The sequence below is a fragment of the Manis javanica genome, chromosome 7 (genome assembly GCF_040802235.1).
Source record: "Manis javanica isolate MJ-LG chromosome 7, MJ_LKY, whole genome shotgun sequence".
Lineage (NCBI taxonomy): Eukaryota > Metazoa > Chordata > Mammalia > Pholidota > Manidae > Manis > Manis javanica.
Genome location: NC_133162.1, coordinates 53933643 through 53958227, shown reverse-complemented (window position 1 = coordinate 53958227; position 24585 = coordinate 53933643). Strand labels below are relative to the sequence as shown.

Below are 24585 nucleotides of genomic sequence, written 5' to 3'. Positions count from 1 at the left end.
ATATCTTAATGAAAACATTAAAATACCCCCAAGGAACCAGACAAGGTTGATATTATTACCCAATATTGCTTTTCAGTTCCTAGATAATGTAACAAAACAAAAAAGGTGTCAAAAATAGAAGAAAAAGAAAGGTATTGAAAAACAAGACACAACATTTCAGATAGTATGATATATAGCCAATATTAAGAAAATGATATTTTCCTATATTAATAACCCATTGGAAAATGATCACATTTGTAATAATGAAAACCATAAAATATTTAGGAATGAACCTAACAAAAATGTCCAATAATAATACAAAAAATTAAGTAGTTTTAGTAAAAATAATTTTTTAAAAATTCTGAGTAGAGAGACAAATGTGTTTCCAGTTGAGAAGACTCAATTTATTAAAAATACCACATCACTCTAAATTAACCTGTAAACTCAGTGTAATCACAATCAAAGCACCATGATTATTGTGACACTTTACCAAGTAATCTTTAATTGTTTTTTTTATTGTGGAACATTTTAGTCATATACATAGTAGAAGAAATATTATAAAAAAAGTAAGTCATGGGAAGGAAAAGTGTGGCATAGGTAATATACTCCATAATCTTGTGATCTTTGTGTGGTGACAGATGGTAGCTACACCTATCATGGTGAGCATATCCTTAAGTATATAATTGTTAGATCACTGTGTTGCATACCTGAAGCTAAAATAATGTTGTATACTAACTGTACATCAATTACAAAAAAGTAACAGCATTAACCTTCATATATCCATTACTAGCTTCAACAGTTATGAATTCATGACCATAATCATTAAGTGTTTAAATATGTGACTTTAAAGTATAGTGATTTTTAATAACTCTTTAATATCAAATATATAGCTGATGTTCAAAAAACCCATGATTAACTGGATTGTGTTTGTTTTCATTTACTTGAGTATCTATTTGTTTGAAGTAGTATCCAAATGAGATACCTACATTGCAATTTGATTGTTCAGTCATTTTGCATTTATAGGTTCACTATTTGTATTTTTTTATTTCCTTGCAATTAGTGTTGAAGAATCCACATCTTCTATAGAATTTTCCACAACTTAGTTTGCTACTTGCATGCCTGTGGTATCCTTAAAGTGTTGCTCTATCTTCCATATTTCCAATAAATGGGTAGTTAATGTTAGAAGTTAATGTTAGAAGACTAAGTTTCAGTTCAAATGCTTATCAAGAACAATTTATAGATGTTTCTGTGCAACTTTATTAGGCACATAATGTCATTTTCTCACTTTTTGTGATGTTAGCAACCAATGATCATCATCACGTAGATGTGTTATTTCTTTAAGAGTTAAAACAATGGTGATATTCTATTTCATCATTCTTTTTTTCATTAATGAGCTGGATACTTCTATGAATAGAAATTTCTACCCTTCACTTATTTTTTTAATTAAAATATCACTGATACACAATCTTATGAAGGTTTCACTGAACATAGTGATTTCAACATTTACCTGTATTATCAAGTGCCACCCCACACACACACCCCATTGTAGTCACTGTCTTTCAGCATAGTAAGATGCTATAGAGTCATTACTTGTCTTCTCTGTACTGTAGTGCCTTCCTTGTGACCTACCTCTATTGTGAGTGCTAATTATAATGCCCCTTAACTCCATTCTACCTCCCTCCCAACCCACCCTCCCAACCCCTTACCTCTGGTAACCACTAGTCCTTCTTGGAGTCTGAGTCTGCTGCTGTATTTCCTTCAGTTTTGCTTTGTTGCTATACTCCACAAATGAGGGAAATCATTTGGTACTTACCTTTCTCTGCCAGGCTTATTTCACTGAGCATAGTATCTTCCAGCTCTATCCATGTTGTTGCAAATGGTAGGATTTGTTTTCTTCTTATGGGTGCATAATATTCCATTGTGTATATGTACCACCTTTTCTTTATCCATCCGTCTACTGATGGACACTTAGGTTGCTTTCATATAGTGGCTATGGTAAAGAGTGTTATGATGAAACTAGGAGTGCATATGTCATGTAGAATCAGGGATCTTGTTTTCTTCAGGTAAATTCATAGGAGTGGAATTCCTGGTTCAAATGGTATTTCTATTTTTAGTTTTTTGAGGAACCTCCATATTACTTTCCACAACAGTTGGACTAGTTTACATTTCCACCAACAGTGTAGGAGGGTTCCCCTTTCTCCGCACCCTTGTCAGCATTTGTTATTCCTAGTCTTTTCCATGTTGACCATCCTAACTGGTGTGAGATGATATCTCACTGTGGTTTTAATTTGCATTTTCCTGATAATTAGCAATGTGGAGCATCTTTTCATGTGCCTGTTGGCCATCTGAATTTCTTCTTTGGAGAACTGTCTGTTCATATCCTCTGCCCATTTTTTAATCAGGTTCTTTGTTTTTTGGGTGTTGAGGCATGTGAACTCTGTATATATTTTGGATGTTAACCCCTTATTGGATAAATTGTTTACAAATATATTCTCACATAATGTAGGATGCCTTCTCTGCTGATGGTGTCCTTTGCCTTACAGACACTTTTTAGTTTGATGTAGTCACATTTGTTCATTTTTGCTTTTGTTTCCTTTCAACTCTTCAATTATTTGATTAAACTGAGATACAGTTCATAAATAGAAAAGAAAGGATTAACTGCCTTATTATTCTTTCTTTTTTTCCAAAATAATAAGTTTTAGTTTTGGCATCCTCCAAAACTGACTGGTAAAATAAATAATCCCCCCACCTCAGGATGTCTGCATGCTAATTCCTGGAGCATCTGAATATGTAAGCTTACATGGCAAAAGGGTCTTTACAGATGTGATTAAGTCAAAGGATTTAAGTTGGGGAGAATATCCTGGATTTTCTAAGTGTACTCAATGTAATCATAAGGTCCCTGACAAGAGAAAAAAGGATGAAACAGAGTCAGAGTCAGAGGCTTAGAAATCTGAAGATGCGCAACTGCTGGGCTTCGAGATGAAGGAAGAGACCGGAAGCTAAGGAATTTAGATCGCCTCTAGGGGATGGATAAGGCAAGGAAACAAATTCTCCTTTGGAGTCTCTGGACTTAGTACAGCCCTGTCAGCACACTAAGTAGAAGACTTCTAACTTCCAGAACTGTAAGAAAATAAATTTTTATTGTTTTAAGCCACAGAGTTGGTAGTACTTTGGTACAGCAGGAATAGGAAACTAAGAGAGTTTGACTAATGGCATACATTTTCTGTTTTAATCCATTTTATGTGTTTTACTTACTATTCTTATTAATGCTCAAGTTGTCTCATTTTTGACCAGTGATCTCATTGGTCTGTTTGCCAATCCCTGTCTGAATAACATACTGCTTGAATTACTATACCTTTGTCAGATCTTTGTAGCTGATATGGCAGTGCCTTCTTATTGCTCTTTTTCTTCAATATTTGGTTGATTGCATTGTTTATATATGATAGTTCATTTTTTCTTCAATGTTAGAGTTAAACTCATGCATATGTGTGTTTCTAGTATGTAAAATACACAAGTGTTTAGAAAAGTAAACTCAGTGTGAAAAATTGTCTTTGTGTGTGATGAAAAGAATTAAATTTCTACATCATACCAAACTTGAAAATGAGTCTTACTTATTAAGAGATCCATTTCCTACAATGGCAGACATATTCCATAAAGGCAAACTATAATTTTACTCAAAACTTTCACTGAGAACTAGAAAAGGTGGACAAGATTTTTTAAAACTTAGTTTTAGAGTATTAGAGCTAACAAAGCTTGAAAAATTTGGGCCTAAGAAGTGAACATGGTATTGCAAGTGGTTTCTAGCTATAGGCATCTACCAGTTTGTAAAAAAAAAAAAAAAAAGTAATTGAGAGTCTCAGAAGCTATAAAGTGAAAATTTGCTAAACACATGAAACTAGAACAAAAATTGGAGGGGGAGGAAAATATAGTAAATTCCAAAAGCTGCATTTTGGGACTCTGAAGGACCAAACTTAAAGAGATCAGTCCTCACATGGACAGAATTTTGGGTCCAATTATCTTAATATCTGATGGATTTAAGATTACCTGTATGTGGTGCTGTTAGCCTCCTCTCTAAAGTAAGAGAAATTCATGCTACACTTCAGATTATATCAACAGTTTTTCATAACCAATGTCTGCCACTCAATTAAAATTATAAGTTACATAGAAAATAGAAACAGATTCATAAGTGTTTCAGATAATGGAGTAATTAGTCATACACTGTAAAATAATTAAGCTTAAGAAATAAGAAATATTCTGAAATCTACAATACAAAATACTGAATTTTAGCAGAGAACTAGAAACTAATATACTAAATGGAAATTATGTTATTAGAAAATATAATAATTAAAATTAATAATGAAATAGATGTGCTTAACAAGGTTAGTCATGACTAGAAAGAAGATTGGGAAGTTGAAAGAAAAGTGAAAAAAATTCTAAAATGAAACACAGGTTGGCAAAAGCATGATAAGCACAGGAAAAAAGATATGAGAGTATGGATAGATTGAAAAGTATGACATGGAGATAACTGAAGTCAATTCCAGAATGAGAATATAGACACATTTAGAGTTAATTTTTCAGAACATAGAAAAATATTAGCAAATATATCTGATAATATATTCACTGTAACTAATTGGGATTTGTCCCAAGTATGTAATGCATGTTCAACATTCAAAAATCAATTACTGTAATCCATCATGTAAGGCTGAAAAAGAAAAGTCACACGATCATATCAATAGATGCAGAAAAAGTATTTGACAAAATCCAACACCCATTCATTCATGATCAAAGTTTTCAACATTCTAGGAATAGGGGGGATCTTCCTCAGTTGATAAAGAATATCAACAAAAAAACAAAGATAACATCATATTTACTGATGAGAAACTCAGATTCCACTAAGATCAAGCATAGTACAGGGATATCTCTCCACAACACTCCTTTCGAACATCATACCGGAAGTTCTAGCTAACACAAAACAAGAAGAAAAAAGGAAATACAAGGCATACAGATTGGAAAGGAAGAAATAAAACTGTTTGTTTGAAGGTGACATTAGTGTGTATGGAGAAAATCTGAAAGAATTTACCAAACTCACACCCTCCTGGAATGAATAAGCAATTATATCAAGGTTGCAGGATACAAGGTTAATATACAAAAGACACTTGCTTTCATATATACCACAATGAACAGGTGGAATTTGAAATTAAAACACTTTACCACTTACATTAGAACCCAAAAATTAAATAGGTATAAATCTACAAAATAAGTACAAGATCTATATGAGAAAAACTACAAAATCTGATGAAGAAAATGAAAGAAGAACTCAATAAATGGAGAGATAGTTCATGTTCATGGATAGGAGAACAGTATTGTCAAGATCATTTCTTCCCAATTTGATATATAGATTCAGTACAATCACAATAACCAGCAGGTTATTTTATGAATAACAAAAACTCTAAGGTTTGTATGAAGAGGCAAAAGGCCCAGAAGAGCCAACACCATGTTGAAGAACAAAGTTGGGAGACAGACACTACCCAACTGCAAGATTTTCTATTTGGCTCAAGTGACCAAAAGACAGTGTGGTGTTAGTGAAAGAATAGACAAATAGATCAATAGAACAGAATATAGAATCCAGAAATAGACCCTAATAAATATACACAATTGATCTTTGACAAAGGAGCAAAGGTAACCTTTTCAATAAATAGTGTTGGAACAACTGGACATCCATATCCAAAATGAATCTACACACAGAGCTTGCACCTTCCACAAAAATGAAGTCAAAATGGATCACACACCTAAATATAAAACAGAAGTATAAAACTCCTAGAAGGTGACATAAAAGAAAACCCAAATGTCTTTGGGTATGGCAATGACTCTTAGGAAACAACAGTCCATAAAAAAAAAAATAAGCTGGACTTCACTAAAATTAAAAACTTCTCCTCTAGGAAAGTCAGTATCATGAGAATGTGAAGATAAGCCACAGAATGGGAGAAGTATTTGCAAAAGATACCTCTGATAAAGAACTGTTACCCAGAATATATGAGAATTCTTAAAACTCAACAGTGAGAAACCAAACAAATTGATTATAAAATGGTCCAAAGACCTTAACAGATACTTCACTGAAAAAGGTATACATATGGCAAACACGCATAAGAAAAGATGTTCTATATCATATATCATCGGGGAAGTGCAAATGAAAACAGCAGTGAGATACCACTACATACCTATTAGAATGGCTAAGATCTGGAACACTGACAACAATAAATTCTGACAAGGATGTGGAGCTCTCTAGTTCATCCTTGAGAAGTATTGAGGCAGATTTTGTAACTTAAGCTCAGGCATATAAACATGCTTCCACCCTAATATATTGACAGACAGAAAAATATTATCTGGTATTTACAAAATGATAGAGTGAACAGAAAAAAATAAGTGAACTCTCAATCCATAAAATTAAATACAAGTGTGTTGCTTCCATATTTTAAGTATAAACTAGGCTTAGCTGAAGAGTCATTTATAGAGTGTTGTGCTAACATCCCAAATTTCCCTAAGAAAATAAAATTGATATCATGAATTATGTATACATAGTAAATTTTAAAAATATTTATTAAGTTTAGTTTAACCAAAGTGACAACACATTAAGTCTTGGATCATTTGTACTTTCAAAGGTTCTATTATATGCATATATGTATTTAAACCCATATACACACATACATATTTGTTTGAATATAAAAAAAAACTTTTATAAGATTAAGTCTGTTTTAATAGTTCCCTAATTTACAAAATGTAATAGGTAGATGTAGTTTTATTTCTGTTTAAGCAAGACTGCTTAATATGTTTCAGAATTTTACTTTATAGCATCAACATTTTCACACAAATCCCCTTTGCATAATTTCAGGGTACACCATTCACATTGTAGTCTATTTGATTAATGGAGTTGTGCATTGCAGTCTGTGCAGCTGTTGGTGGAGGCCCTGTTTTCACAAGTGGTACTGTAGCAGAATCTGATTATTATAAATATAGTATACTTAGAAAGATTTTTAAAGAGAATGATAAATATACCTGAGTGGTTACCTTGCCTAGAGTCATGTTTTGGCAGCCTTTCATAACCCAAAATAGTATCACTTAAAGTCAGCAAATACAGAAAATTCAGACCTTGCTAAAATCAGTGAATGTCAATTGTATATAATATCATGTTCTGAGCATTTATTCCTAAAGCACAAAGAAAATGCTTTTTTCTTCCTTATTTCAAAACCCACACAGATTATAAGTGTCAATGACACTGTACTTAAAAATTGTTAGCTTTGGAGGGTGAGGGGATAACCAGATAGAAACATAAATTTTATTTTCTTTCTTTAAACTATGAAGTTATGGTGTCCTAAATAAACAAAATAGGAGACTTACGTAAACACTCACTCTTTTAAGGAAAAAAAAAAGCAAAAACAACATTGCATGTCTAATCATATTTTGAAAAGGAGAAAGGCAACTGAAGCATAGCTATAAAGATATCTTTTTTCTCTTCAGTTTACCCTTGAGATGTACCTATCAAAATAATCTAAACTTATCCAGATGATGTTTTCAATCTTGAAAAGGCTTTTTTATTTCCTTGTTGGATTATCCTATTAGCAAACTGCTGGAAGGAAAATCATACAGGACATAATTTACAGTTTGACCTACTCACATTGGGTGTTGTTAAAGAAAATCAATCAGAAATTGTTGTGTTAAAATAACTCTATTTGCTCTACCTGGCATATGTGACTGACTTTAGAATCTATCATTTAAAGAAAATGGTTGATGCTTAGATATACAATTTATCAAACTTCACTCTAGTCCTTTTCTTCAAAGCACAGAAAAATAACGATCCCTCTCTAAATATAAATCTTTTAAGAGAAATTCAGGGAATCTGTCTCCAGTAAAATAATTGATAAATGGCAGAATTTAAAGATGCTTTCCATCACAGCTCACATGGCACCTAAACTCTCGAACCTGTCACTCAAGTTTTTCCATCCGTTGGCCTACTAGCATTAATCTCAGTTCCTCTGTGACCAGTTCTCTGATTGGTCATTTCATAATTACAGGTTTCCTATGTCTACCTTGCAGTAAGCTCTCCCTACTGCCTAAAACGCTCTCTAACCTTTTTTTTCTATATACCCAAACCTATTATTCTTTCACAGATTTGTTGGAGGGACACTTCCAAAGAATTAAAGATAGAAAGAAAGAAAAAGAATGGAAGGAACGAAGGAAGGGGCACTTTATTTTTTCTTTCCTCATTATTAAATACCTTCTAATTATAAAGCTACATCCTATGATACTAACAACATAGTTCTGTGAGATCAAGGTAACTGATGTAATTTTCTTCTCTTGTTTTTCTCAGCATAGGAACTATATTATTCACCTAGTGGTCAATACATGATATAGAATAAAATATTCCTACATTAGTCATTTTTAACTATGAAGAATGTGCTTTATATGAACCACCTTGGGATGTCTAATGTATAATGGGAACACCCATTATAAGTTGAAACTCTAAGATACCAAGGGCCACTAATATTTTTGACCACATCAAAGTATATAACTTCTGTTTGAGGGAGTAGAACACTATAAACAAAAATCGAACAAACTCTAAAAATACAATTTACAATATAAATGACAGGCATAATAGTCTTCATATTTTATATGATGATTTCTTACCAATCAATGAGAAAAAGGTGCCCATGCTAATGAGAAAATTAACAAAGCATATGTAAAGGAGAAAATACAAAAGAGCCAATAAACTTATGCAAAGATTTGAAAATATTTGTATTACTCAAAGAAAAACAAATTGAACTAAAATTACCAGAATCTCAGAAATTACAGTGATAACACTTTGTCTTGTGAGAGTATAGTAATCTGGCAATCTCATATACTGATGGAAGGAGTGTAAATTGGTAAACTTTCCAGGAAGCAATTTGGCAAGATATATCAAATTTTAAAATGTGTTTACCTTTTGAGCCAACAATTGGGTTTCTTTGAGTTTATCTCAAGTTGATAATCAGATAATGGCTAGAGTTATCGGTGCATATATTTACTTGTAATGGAAAAAATAACAAAACTCAAACTGTGAAGTAATCATGATTACTTCATGTATAGAAGGATATAGTTTTTCAATTTGTGGTGCCTCTATATAATTTTGTCATCGTTAAGAGTGCTCATATAATGTACTTAATGCTGAAAGTTATTCACAATGTTAATTAAGTAACAAAACAGATTACTTAGTGTGTCTATTGTGATTGCAGTTTCTAATTTTACATCAATATCTATGTATTATTAAACGAATTAGTGTAAAATAAGGAAAATGTTATTTCATTGACTAAGCTCTTCCTACTGCCTGAAATGCTATTTCTATACATGGAAAATTGGTCCTAAAGGACAGACATCCCTTTGTTAGCAATAGTCATTTGATATTGGTAGTATATTAGATAAACTTTGCTTTCACTTTATTCTTGTCTGTATGTCCTGAGATTATTTTTTGCAGTCAGCATGTTTTATGCATGTAGCTGTTTTTTAAAAGACTTAAACTATCAAAGTTTTATTCCATTTCCTTTTATTTTCCTTATTCAGCATTATTTCTTTTCTTCTTGCATATTTAACTTTAAAAGATTGCATAACATTATGAAAATGTCTGTTTTATTTTGGAGAGATGCATTTCATGTTTATATGATTAGGCAGTGTTCTTTTTCCCTAAAGCAAAAGGTTCTTTTGCAAATGAGGATTTAATTGTTACTTGAGGATGAGCATCTTACTATTCATGAGTTATATAAATCACCAAAATGTCTAGGGCGATCACAATAAGACCTAGAAAACAAGAACTCTAGCCACAGGGATTTACTCTGTTATTTAAGATACTATCTGGCCAATAGATATCATGAAGTTGGGGGATGAATGGAATCTAAGAAAAGTCAGTATGTCTCTATTCTGTGCTTACCTACTCAGTAGAATCCATCAATATTCCAAGTTCCTGGCTTAAAGAAGAAAATGGTCTCTTCATTCTTTAACATGTTCAGACATGTCTAAAATAGACTATATCATGTCCAGCAGCCCACATGTGAAAAGGAACATATTCAAATCAAATGTGTTCAGAGGAAAAGTAACCTGAATTTTCCAGGCCAGAGGCCTCTCAAGAAGAAAAAAATCCAGAGAAAATAGAATAATTATCTTCAGATTTAAATGTCTGGCAAGATAAAAAAGAGATTTATCTCATCTGCATAACTCCCAAATGACAGACCAAAGACCAGTGATTGGCTCTTCTGGGGGAAGATTTTGACTAGGTAATGCAATCACTTTCTAAATAATACATGTATCCAGACATGGAAAGGATAAGATGTGGGAAGGCAGGAGCTCATGCCTTTCTAACTTTGATACTACCAACTCTTAGCCGGGTCCTGGCAAATGGAAGGCACTTAAGACATTTTATTGAATAAACCGAGAGGCAATAAGTTTTATCTCTGAATATATTCCAGCTTCAGCTATATGATTCTTATTGAAAGATGTTTTAGTAAAATTGTTAAACAGTAGGTGGGAAGCTGAGACAGATCATCTAAAATGTATGATCATCTATCCCAGATTTTTCTAGAATTTTCCAGGACAATTCCAATGTAAACTATTTTGTCTTATTCTTCCCATAAGTATACTTCCAAATGTTCTTATTACTTATGTCCAAAAATTTATGATTAGCCATTCTTACTCTGTGTAGCATAACTAATAAAATGGCAAAGTAGAGTCTTTTCTACCAGCTAGAAATCATGTTGGACTGCTACAGTTGGTGAGGATAGAGAACTATAGTTGTTTATAACTAGGAAGTCATTTATAGTAAATATATAGCTATTTCTATCTTGGTGAATGTAGAGTTAAAAAATGTATGTAATCAAATGTAAGTCAGCCAAAACTGTACATTAATGCAATTTTTATTGATTATTTTCTTTAAAAAGAAGATTTTGGTCACAGTTCTGTAATATCAGGTCATATACCAATGTTTCCAGAGAGTGTTCAAGTTTGATTATGAGGCCAGCCTTAAGGCTTGGTGTTTGACAGATGGCTGAGAATATGCAAGTAAGTATGCATTGTGCAGAAAAGCATGCAAGTGAAGAGTCAATCAAAAGAGAATAAACATGCTTAGAAAGAGGCCACCTTATTGGTATTCTGACTGCAGAATCAAGCAACTTTCTATGCAAATTATGCAGCTGCATCAGCACCATTGACACTATAGGAATGAAGAGAAAGAATAATCCAGAGTTTTCTGTGGCAAATTAACTCTGCTTGATCAAGGAAATAGTATAAGGGTAGATGAGGTGGAGTGTTTTTTTGTTTGGGAATTTTTTTTTTTAGATTGCTTATTTCATTTGTTTGCTTGAGGCACTAATGACCATAGCAAATGGTGGAAGTTTGATGAATATGGAGTTTCATAGCTCCCAGTCATGGCTTTTGGACTAATAAGAATTTAGATTGGAGCAGCAACCTACTTTCCCTTATTTCAGAATTTGCATGCCTTCTGGTACAGGATCACATAAATTTGCCAGTGCTTGTGGGGAGCTAGGCATGTGCACACACACATACACACACACACACAAGCACACATACAAACACTCTCTTAAAAAGAGGAAGAACCACAAGGTTAGCCCATCCACAATTCAGAGTATGTTTATGGCCCTTATTCAATACTCAGTAACTTAAAGAATTATGACCTTCCAACTAAAGGGATCAAGTATTATAGGTGGGAAAAGACACACTCATTTAACAAATGAATGCAGGTTATTTGGCTCCATTTAAACAGTGGAAATTTGACTTGAATTATCTTTTTTTCAATAAAATGAAAAATATATTAAATAAATATCACATATTAATATTTAAAATCTTAAGCAATTTGTGTTTCTTCTACAAAACCATTTCTAACCTTCATAGACTAGAACTGAATCCTCCCTCCTATGGACAGACCACTGCTGGGATTTGACACCAAAGCATTGTGCCTTGAAGTGTTAGTTTGTATGTCATCTGATTATAGGTGGGTTGCCCTGAAGCATGTCTCTGCCTTTTGACATACACACATGTACACATGCACAAATGCACAGTTGATTCCTTGGAGCTGGAGGGAAATGGTGATTCTTTATCTCGTTAGCTTTCATTAAAAGGTCAGCCCAGGCATTATACATAAGGCATCACAGAGATTTAGGTGCACAAATTCCTTAATATTTCTCTTCTTAAGAGGTGGAGCTTAATTTCTCTCCTGTTGTATGTGGGCTGGATTTAGTGACTAATTTCTAGAGAATAGAATATTGCAAAAGTGATGGGATGTCATTTCCTGGATAAGGCTATAAGATAACTGTGATGTCTGTCTTGTGATTACCATGAGGCTTGCTTGCACTCTCTTGCTCTCTCTCTCTTAAATAATTTGCACTGAGGGCAGCTAGCTGCAATGTCGTGAGGACACCCTGGAAGCTTCTGGAGAAATCAGAAGCTTGCCAACAGCCACATGAGTGAGGTAGGAAGATGATCTTTCTCAAGGTGAGATGACTTCAGCCCAGTCAAGCTATAGCCTGGCAGAGACCCTGAGCCAGAACCACCTAGCTGAACCACTCCCAGGTTCCTGATCCCCAGAACTGTGTAATTCTAAATGTTAGTTGTTTTAAGCTGCCCAATTTGAGGTAATTTGTTACATAGCAACAGACTATTAATATATTTCCCACTTACAACAATGTTTGAAATCTCTTTTGCCCCATATTTCAGTCACCCTCCAAATGGTCACTTCTTTGTCTCCTTGCATTTTCTCCTCTCCTGTGTCAGGCTGCTTGTACAACCTACTCTGGCCTGAACTGACTGCTTGTCACTCTTAGAGAAGCCCCTTGGAATTGTAGTAAAAAATTAAATTCTCCACCATCTCCCATGGGAATGTTCCATCTCCCAAGTAGATTACTTGTAAAAGGTGCTTAATAAATATCTGTTCATTGTATAACCAAATTTCAGTTTCTTCTGACTTGTGCAAACAGAAATAATTCATTGGAAAAATAGTATTTTCTTACTCAGACTAGAGTTACAGAGAGAAGTGCTAAAGTGTTTGAAGCTAAGCCTTTTATAAGCAAGGCTTATTCCTGATAATCATACAACTTATCTTGGTGCCTAAGGCAAATAGATATTGTACTCAATGCACTCTCTGGAACTCTCAAGAACAGGAATAAATATACATTTCAGTTCCACATGGGCAAAGCTCAACAAGTATTTTGCCCCAAGGAACAATTACAGGTTCAAGATCACTGTCTTATAAATGCATTTCCAATTCTAGGTGTTGCCTTTAATTTCAGGTTTGTGTCTATTGCCACCTTCAGTAATCAAGATATTTAATAAACAAATATGGTATGTCTACCATACTAAGAATTTGAAGAACTTACTCTTAGTTTACAAATACTACTTTTACTGTCAGCATGTGACATTGGTTGGCAAAACAAATATAGTTACTCCTAATGGTTAACAGTCTAGCAAGAGAAATGGATATTAATAAATCCAAAGACATGATTAAAACAAAGTACTTGTAAATGAAATATATATATAGGTTGCTGTAAAGAGGTATATTAGAGAACTTCATCTAATCTAGGGATTAATGTATCACAGAAGGCTATCTTTGGGTGGAGATCTAGGGATAATAGGTGTTAACTAGGCAAAGTGTAAGGGGTAAGGAAATTAATTTAGCTGAACATTTACTATATGCCAGGAACCCTCTCAGCACTTTATCAACACATGTAATCAGCACACAACAATAGAGGTAGGCACCATCTAACTACATTTTAAAGATACAAAACCTGAAGATTAATGTCCACATGCTTAACTGCTGTCTCAAATTTCTTAACCATTGTCCAAAACTTCTTCTGCAAAGGCTTTGATTTCATCCCAAGGAGTACCAAAGAGAGCCATGAATGAAAGAGACTATTTAGATCACTTTTAAACTAAGCAGCATGTTATAATGATTACCATAGAAGTTTCAACAATTAAAACAAAATAGAACATAGTTTAGCTTTATTCCAAATATGTACACCAAAAGAATAAAGGATGACATAAACAATATTATAAAAAAGTTATTTTAAGTTTTTCATCACTTTTACAACCCTTTTGATTTCTTTACGCTTCTACCCAAGAACCCCATAATGTGTTTTTTATATAAAAATATTGCTAACCAAATATATGTACTTCAGTTTATAAATAGTTTATGAAAATGGACACTGTACAGTGTATTAAATTATAACCAAAATTGAGAAAGAAAAGGGAAGGTACTTAATTGTTCTTTGTTAAATAATGAATGTTTTGGAGTAATGTGATCATTAAATGTAAATCAGCATAACTGATATAAATGTAAATTTTTGAAAACCTGAAATGTTCCTCAAGATAAACTCTTTAGCTAAAGTTCTGAATTTAACACAAATGTCCATTTTCTCAAAATGGGTGCAGTCACCTATTCAACATAATTAGTTACCTTGGTAAAAACAATTATAACTGAATATAGATGTTACCTAAAACATTTTAAATAACATAAAAGATCCCTATATTAAATATTTGGCCTATTGTTTGAATGTCTTCTGTTTACCCCTTCAGATCCACTTTTTAGCCTACAGAAAGTCAACATTTATAGAAATCATCAATAAGAATCCTTTACTCTGGGACTTCTAGCTGGGCCAGTACACGGGAGCATGGGTGGGAGAAGAATGAGGCTGACATGTTTTTACTCCCAGATCCCTCCTTATTGGGTCACTTTACATTGGGTGCATCCTCTACAGAAGGACAGAGTTTCTGTCCAGTCTATACAACTTTTCACTCAGTATTCTGGAAATTGTGTCCTCCCCTTTCGAATTGTTAGGCCCAGGGACTAGAATAGATAGGTTGCTGAACCATTCTTCTTACTTTCTCCCAAACTATCGTGCATATTTGTAAATATCCTCTTAATTAAAACCTCCTCAATTACTCAGCTTTAGTGTGCTATTTTCTTGTAGAAACCTGACCACATACTCAATGGTTGCCTACATTCACTTAGGATAATATGCCAGAACTTCCCTGCCATAATGTGGAGGAAGAATTCAGATAGTTCAGGAAGATGAAATGATGTACAACTTATTTAGCCACTTGATAGCCATTACTGTTAAAAGTGTCCAGAGAACATACTCCCTTCATCAAGGCACTAAGAAATACATTGCTAAGGGAATCATTACCATCACTGGTCACTCGGTGGTGGCTGTTCTATGCATGCTCACTTCTGAGCCCAGGGGAGTGAGATCTGGGAACCATGTTTGGGAGGTAGGTCATATTTGTCATTCCTATAACATGTTTATACTTTCTTAAACACCAAGCAAATTTTTAATATTAGTGAAAGAAGAGTGCTTAAATGGAACCCCTCCAGTAAAATCTGCACTGGTCACTAATGCTTTAATGAATGTACTCTGTATAATTGATATAAAAAAGTACTGAGTCCTATTTCAAGTTTGGCACAAGGTGAAAACAGATGTAGTTACATGAGCTTGGTTCAAAGGTAAGCCCTTCCCACTTACTAGTTGGGTTATCTTTAAGAATTCTCTTAATCTCTATGAAGTTCAGTTTCTTCATCTATAAAATGAGGGGAATAATATCTACCTCCCATAGTTGTGAGGATAAGCAGGATAAGAGGATAGTCACTCAACTAAAATGCTAATTATGTTTGCCATCTTCTGGGGTCCAGTATCATAGGCATTCCTCTTTCATAGCTCTTGTAACCTAGCACCACATGCTGTTTTGCAAGCCCCTTGATTTTAGGATCCATGTCTACTTACCTCATTTTACATCCCCAGTGCTCAACACATAGACACACCAGAGGCCAACTCTGTGAGTGATTGAATGAATGTGTAAATGTGCTATTTTGATAATGTATGTAAGTGGCCAGTTTATGGTTAACTGTCCTTTCCATTTCTTTACCTATATTTAAATTCCATTTCCATCTGCTGCCTTTCTAATCATGGGCAAATTACTCATTACTACTAAGCTATAGATTCCTCATCTTTAAAATTGATACAATACCTCCTATCCTCATAGGAGTGCTATAAGAAATAAATTAGACAAAAATTAAAATATCTGGAAAATAGTACTCCATACATATTTTTCCCTTTCTCTTGTCCCCTTTGTACCTCAAGTGCTTGACATATTAGAGACACTGACATTGTCTGCAATGGATCACACATGAAATTCTAATTTTGAAAGCTTATATTCCATTCATTTAAAAAAATTCCTAGATATCAGATTATTGCCTAAGGGATTGCAAAATATTTTTAAGCCTTTTATGGTTAAAATACTCCTAAGAATTTGGAAGGGGCCCAATACGGAAACTTATTTCAATAAATCCAAAATATGTAGATGTGGAAAATATTTAACATTCGTTCAACAGTTAATTTTGAGTAGAAGAAACATACAGATAATGTTATCCCTTTTATTTCTACAAGACAGTTTGGATAGGTTACTCAAAGCCTTCCTGAATCATTTTTAATGGAGTACATCAACTAAAGTGTTGCCCAAAGATTATTCCTAACAAATGCACATATTGTTTGACTTTACTTGAAATAAACAAAAAGCTTAAAATTAGATTATTACTTAGACATAGAGCCATTAACTTAAAATAAGGCCAGACATTTGGAATTAAGTCCGTTTAAGAAAGTCACCTTTGATTAAAACATGGCTGCAATATTTGTATTGTCTTAATAGTTTTATGCCAAAACCATAAAAATTCAGTTAAATTTTGACAGTAAATGCATAGTGCCTTTACACAAATTCACAAATACACAAAATGAGTGCCTTTACATACTACAGGCAACTCCAACAACCACTAAACCACTGGAAAAAAAGACAAAAAGAAGGAAGATTTTTTTCTAAGTCATTTAAATCACTATTGGCCTGACTTCCCTACTTCTTTTCAGACAGAAAATATATATATATATATAGTTGACAGAACTCAGTGCTATTTCTTTCTTTTTTCATAGAGACCCAACACTGCATCACTATCTATAATATAACTAATTTAAACTGATTTAGAAAAAGAAGCTTTATTTAGAGCCTTACGTGTGCAGAGCAGCTTTCCAAAAATCACATTTTTCAAATTAAAGGAAATGTTTATGGTAACATAACCTTGCCATTTCAAAATTATAAAATTAATTAAAGGGTGAAGGACATGAGTGAAAGCATGAGTGACTTCCTAAAATAAGCATTTTACATAATTTGTAAATTTAAATTTTTGTTACTCAAAATAGAGACAATGATTTAAGAACATAATTCATTAAATTGCCAAAAGAAGAAACTTACCTAATTACTATTTTAAATAAAATTTCCAGTGAAGGCTTTTGTATAAAACATTTTGTTCTGTGACACAAACTTTCAGTTCCCAATACAACACTGTAACTAGAGACTTGAGATGCTGAGTCTGTGTGTGTGTGTGTGTGTAGAGATACTGATATAGAAAAAGAGATAGTGTAGAGACTTCATTAAAATAACCTCTTTAAGGAGCTCTTAGAGTTAGCTAGAGTAACCCTAAGTTTCTGATGAACACAGTTTGGATCCTAAGAGCAGTTGTGATGCCATTGATATTTCCTCAATATACATTAAACAGTAATTCTTTCTCTTAAGGACACTGACAAGTATAGGTACATCCTCAACTATTGGGAGCTACTGAAAATATAATAGGTTGCTTGTATAAGCACAGAGGCTCAAGAGACAACAAAGAACTGAGGCAAAGTTAAGCAACAAGATTCATCTCCTATACAAGGCCACTCCTTCAAGACTGAGAAAGATGGTTGTTTAATCTACTGTATAAAATCTGAAACAGAGAGTCAAACAAAATGAAGAAACAGGAGAATGTGTGCCAAACAAGAGAAAAAGCTAAAATTTCAGAAAAATACCTTAATGAAATGAAGTGATTTACCTGATAAAGACTTCAAAAATAATGGTCATAAAGAATCTAACCAAATTGGGGAGAAAAATGGATGAACACAATTACAACTTCAACAAAGAAGTCATAGAGCTGAAAAATATAACTGAACCAAAAAATACACTAGAGGGGTTCAACAGAAAACTAGATGAAGCAGAAGAAAGAATCAGACAACTTGAAGAAAAGGCAGTGGAACTCACCCAATCAGAGAATGAAAAAAAAAGTGAAGATAGTTTAAGGGACTTATGGGAAAATATCAAACAGATACTCATATCACAAGATGTCCAAAGTGGAAGAGAGAAAGAAAGGTACAAAAATCTCATTTGAAGAAATAATGACTGAAAACTTCCCCAACCTGGGAAAGGAACACACATCTTATCCAGGAAGCCCAAAGAATTTTTAAAAAGATGAACACAAAGAGACCCACAGCACGAGAAATACTTGCTGTATACATGGAAACTCTAATAAGACTACCAGCAGATTTTCAGCAGAAACTTTGTATGCCAGAAGGGAGTAACATGATATATTGAAAGTAGTAAAAGAGAAAAACCTCCAACTAAAGATATTCTACTCAGAAAAATTATCACTCAGAATTAAAGAAGAGATAGTTTTCCCAACAAGGAAAAGCTAAAGGAGTTCCTCACCACTAAACTGGCCTTACAATAAATGTTAAAGGTACTTCTTTGAGCTGAAAGGGTGATAATTAGTAACAAAACATGAAAGAATAGACCTCATAGGAAAGGTAAATATATAGTAAAGATAGTGGATTAATCATTTATAAAATTATCATGAAGGTTAAAAAGCAAAACTTGTAAAAAAAAGCTAGAAATGTAATAGTTAATGGACACACATGATAAAAAGATGTAAAATGTGACTAAAAACATAAAATATGATGTTTAAATGTAAAAATATTGAACTTTAGAATGGGATCAAACTTAAGTTGTTATCAACTTAAAATAGACTGTTATAGATATAAGGTTTTACATGTAAACCTCGTGGTAACCCAAAGCAAAATACCTATTGTAAATACACAAAAGATAAATAGAAAGGAATGTAAGCATACCACTAAAGAAAGTCATCAAACCACAAAGGAAGAGAGTAAGACAAGAAGAAAGGAACAGAGAGGAACTACAAAATCATCCAGAGAACCATTAGCAAAATGGCAGTAAGTACATACTTATCAAAATTACTTTAAATTTAAATGAACTAAATTATCCAATAAAAACACACAGAGTAGCTGAATGGATAAAAAGTAAAAAACAAGACTCCATCTATATGCTGCCTACAAGAGACTCACTTCAGACCTAAAATACACCAGATTGAAAATGAAGAGATTGAAAAAGATATTATATGCTAATGGAAACCAAACTAAAGCTGGAGTAACTGTACTTATGTCAGAAAAAATAGACTTTAAAACAAAGACTGCAATAAGAGACAAAAATGGATATTACATAATGATAAAGGGTTGATGCAGCAAGAGGATATAACATATGCACCCAACACAGGAGAACCTAAATATATAAAGCAAATATTAACAGACCAAAACACATATGATATAGCAATACAATAATGGTAGGGGACTCTAATACCCCACTTTTATCAAAGGATAAATCACCAACACAGAAAATCTATAAGGAAACATCAGCCTTAAACAACATGTTTGACCAGGTGGACATAACAGAAATATACAGAAAATCCCCAAAAGCAACAGCACACTCTTCTCAAGTGCACATGGAACATTTGCCAGAATAGATCATTTGTTAGGCCACAAAACAAGTCTTAATAAATTTAAGAGGATGGAAATCATAACCATCTTTTCTAGTCACAATGGTATGAAACTAGAAATTAGTTACCAGAAGAAACCTGGAAAATTCACAGATATGAGGAAATGAAACTCCATGTTACTGAACAACCAATCATTCAAATAAGAAAACAAAGCAAATCAAAAAGTATCTGGAGACAAACAAAAAGGGAAATATATCAAAATCTGTGGGTTGCAGCAAAAGCTGTTGAAGGAAGTTTATGTGATAAATGCACACCTCAAGAAACAAGAAAAATCTCAAACAACCTAACTTTATACCTCAAGGAACTAGAAAAAGACCAAATGAAGCCCAAAGTTTGTAGTGTGAAGGAATAACAAGGATTAGAAAAGAAATAAATGAAGTAGAAACTAAAAAGACAGTAGTGAACATCAGTGAAACTTAAAAACTGGTTCTTTGAAAATATAAACAAAATTGACAAGTCTTTAGCTAAACTTACCAAGAAAAAGAAAGTACTTGAATAAATAAAATCAGAAATGGAAGAGATGTTACAACTGATACCACAGAAATACAAAGGATCATAAGAAACTATTATGAACAGTTGTACACTAGCATATATGACAACCTAGAAGAAATGGATAAATTCCTAGAACTATATAACACACAAAGACTGAATCATGATGAAATAGAAAATCTGAACAGACTGATTACTAGTAAGAAAGTTGATTTAATATTCAAAAAACTCCCAACAAAAAAAATGCCAATACCAGTAAGCTTGACTGGTGAATTCTACCAAACATTTAAAGAGTATCAGTCCTTCTCAAACTGTTCCAAAAAAACAAAAACAAAAGAGGTGGAAACTCTTCCAGATTCATTTTATGAAGCCAGCATTGCCCTGATACCAAAACCACACAAGAATGTCCCCCCCAACACACACAAAAAAAGATTACAGGCCAACATCCCAGAGGAACATATGCAAGAATCCTCAACAAAATATTAGCAACCCAAATTTGACAATACATTACAGGGGACATAGTTAATGATCAAGTGGGATTTATTCCAGGAATGCAAGGATATTTCAGTATCTGCCAATCTGCCAGTATGATATACCACATTAACAAAATGATGGATAAAAATCATATGATCATCCCAATGGGTGCAGGAAAGGCATTTGGCAAAATTCAACATCTATTTATAATAAAAACTCTTAATAAAGCAAGTATAGATGGAGTGTAACACACACAATAAAGGCTATATATGGCATGCCTATGGCTAGCATCATACTCAATGGTGAAAAGCTAAAAGCTTTTCTTTGAAGGTCAGGAACAAGACAAAATGCCACTCACCACTTTTATTCAACATAATATTGAAAGTCCTAGACAAAGCAATTAGGCAAATAAAAGAAATAAAAGGTATTCTAAATTGGAAAGAAAAAAGTAAAACTCTCACTATTTGGAGATGATTTGAAATTATATATAGAAAACCCTGAAAACTCCACCAAAAAAAATGTTAGGACTAATAAATTCAATAAAGGTGCAGGATACAAAATCAATAAAAGACAAAAATCTGTTGTGTCTCTATACGCTAGCAATGAACTGTCAGAAAGAGAAATTGGGGAACAATCCCATTTATAATTGCATCAAGAAGAGTAAAATACCTAGGAATAAATTTAACTAAGGAGGTGAAAGACCCAGGTATTGAAAACTAGAAGAAATTGAAAAAGACACAAATAAGTGGAAAGACACTTCCTGCTCACAAACTGAAATAAACAATTTTGTTAAAATGTTCATACTACCCAAAGCAATCTACTGATTCAATGCAATCCCTATCAAAAATCTCATTGGCATTTTTCACAGGAAAAGAACAAATAATCATAAAATTTATACAGAATGACATAAGACCCCAAATAGCCAAATCAACCTTGAGAAAAAAGAACAAAGACAAAGGCTTCATGCTTCCTGACTTCAAATTATATTACAAAACTGTAGTAATTAAAACAATATGGTATTGGCATAAAAAAAGACACATAGATCAATTGGGGGTAATAAAAACGGGAAAGTAAGTTTTAAAACCATTATTTTGCACATGAACTGATTGTATATGTAGAATGCAAAAGAATCTATAAAAAATTACTGGAATTTATAAAAGAATTTCATAACACTATAGAAAATGACCAATATACAAAAATAATGTTTTACATATGCTAGCAAGGAACAATGGGAAATAAAACTTAATAAAACAACAATATTTATAAAACATCAAAAAGCATGATCTGTCTAACTAGAAATGTGTAAAGCACATATACATAGAAGGCTATAAAGCATAATTGGATGAGATTAAGGAACAATTAACAAATGGAGGAATACACAATGGCCATGGATTAGAGAACTTAACATAATAAAGATATCAATTCTCTCCAAATTGATCTACATATTCAACATAATCTCATTAAAAAATCCAAGCAAGTTTTGTGCATATAATTGACAACCTGATTCTAAAATACATAAAGAATTGCAAAAGGCAAAAAGCACTAAAACAGTTTCTTAGAACAAAATTGAAAGGTTATAGTAACCATATGTCAAAATTTATAAATCTACAGTAATTGAAACCCCATGTTTTTAGGTTAATGATGGACAAATAGACTGCTGGAAGGGAATAAAAAAGTGCAGAAAGAGACACATATTTACGTGGTCCTTTAGTTTATAACAAAGGTGGCAAAGTAGTGTAGAGGAAAACATGGTCTTTTCAGTAAGTGCCACTGGTCAAGGAGTGCACATTCTATAAGGAAAATAATGAATTGGGACTACTAGCTCATGATATAAACAAAGATCAATTCCAGATGAAATACAGATCCAAAAATGAAGGTAAAAATATTTAAGCTTATAGAGCATAGAAAAATATCAAATTGGCCTTAAACAGGTCACAAAAAATACTAACGATAAAAGAAAACTTTGGCAAATGTACTACATTAATATCAAGGACTTCTTTCCAACAAAAGACAAGTAAATTAGACAAAAGTTCAAGTACATCAGGAGAAAATACTTGCTATAAAATGTATGTGGCAAAAGACAAATCCACAATAAACTACAAATCAATACAATTTGAGACATAAACCAGTAGGAAAAAATGGGCAAAAACTTGAACATACACTTCACAAAAGAAGATATCCAAAAGAAAATGTGTATCCAACTTTATTAGTCATCAAGGAAATGCAAACTGCTGGAAGCTGACCTCTTTCTACATGGTCTACACAGTCTTCTCCATGTAACTAGCTGTCCTCGTTACCTGTGCTTGGATTCCAAAAGTGAGGATTGCAACAAGCAGGAAAGGGAAGCTGCCAGTTCTTTAGAGTTTAGGTCCAGAACTGATACAGTGTCACTTCAACCACATAGCATTAGTGAAAGCAGTCTGAGAAACCAGCTAGGGTTTATGGGAAAGGGAAACAAACTCCACCTTTCAATGTTGGAAGTGACAGAGAATTTGTACTCAATCCATAATCCATCATACCTTCCCACCTTCCAAAACTGTATGCTTGGCCAAAATTAGTTCTGTCATCAAAGTTCATTTCAAATCCTCTCTCTTTTATGAATTATTAACCCACTAAACTGCAAGTAGCTGTTCCATTTCCCCCTGTGAACTCAAATTTTATCTGTAGCTTCTTTGGGTACTTCTGACTTTTAACCTTGGAATTATATATGTAAGTCTCTCCCCTATACTTTAAATAACATTATTTCTAGTTGCTGAAATAACTAATTAATATTGTAGAAAATTATCAGGATTTATTCCTGAATAATATAGGCCTCCCCACACTGTTTTACACATCTTAGAAGATTAATCAACATTTATTGAGGAAAATTGGAATAAAACCCAAACATTCTAACAGGCTAATACTAGATACTTTGGAAGGCATTTGGCTTGCTACTTTCTTCCATATTCTTAATCATACCTTTTTGGATACAAATAAGCAAAATGATACAAAATAATGTTTGTGTGTATTTTAGGAGACTCATATTGGAGAATGTCATAATAAAATAATCAGAAGGAAATAACACAATGGCTAACACCTACTGAACTCTTACTTGTGTGGCAGTCAGAGCTTGGAGACTTCCATCCTCCTAACAGCCCTACAAGGTTTTAAAAGAAAAGAAATAACCAAGGAATGAAGAACAAAGGAAACAAAAGAGCCAGGAAACAAGTGTATCCTAGAGAACCCTGAACAGTTACAAAACTTCTCAAGTTCTGACAGGAGTTGGCTCACAAGAAGGGACTCAAAGAACATACTAGGGAAGTGATCTTAGAAATAAAAGGGCATCTTTCCTCAGAATTATAATCTAAATTCACATATTTATGTGGAGTACAGTCCATCTCATGAATCCTTATTTTTGAAAACAATATTAGTGATTATCTGCTTTCCTGGAACTTCAAGGGCTTCAAATTACCTTAATGTAGGTTTTAATAGAATGTTAAATACTTTAACTGCCCATACAAGAAAAGCAAAGTCTAACAATAACTTAGTATTTAAAAATTATGCTCTACATAGAGGTAATAGTCCATTATTATAATTAGAGAAAAGTAAACACATCTATGATACATTTGTTTAATAACCAAAAGGAATTATGTCCTCCTTGAGGCTATGCTTTATGACTGCTGAAAAATTAAAAAGGAGAGTAGTATGGTACCTGACATCAGAGAATATGCAATCTATTTGAAAAGATAAAATTAAATAGGGAATTAACAATGAAGCTTTAATTTCAAAAATAAGATAAAAAGTCAGGAAAGGGAGGAGTCAATGTGGAATATAACAGCAAAATAAAGTTTTTTGCAAGAGTTGTGAATTGAGGTGGGCCTACAAAGAAGGGCAGAATTTAGAAAGGTTAGCAAAGAACATTTCAGATTTGA

At 33.1% G+C, this 24585-nt stretch overlaps 1 protein-coding gene across 8 annotated transcripts in view; it reads left to right on the top strand.

The window, feature by feature from the left end:
• CABCOCO1 (ciliary associated calcium binding coiled-coil 1) overlaps positions 1-24585 on the top strand; it is a 128372-nt gene that overhangs the window by 52159 nt on the left and 51628 nt on the right. The window contains exon 6 of one of the 8 annotated variants that reach the window (XM_073240997.1): positions 8145-9465. The exons of 5 other annotated variants lie outside the window; for them this stretch is intronic. In XM_073240997.1, the coding sequence (XP_073097098.1) occupies positions 8145-8258 (114 nt within the window). In that variant the 3' untranslated portion in view covers positions 8259-9465. Of the gene's footprint in view, positions 1-1039; positions 1061-2874; positions 6533-8144; positions 9466-24585 lie in introns of those variants that run through there. 2 more of the 8 variants (XM_073241000.1, XM_073241001.1) reach the window with 2 other exon arrangements.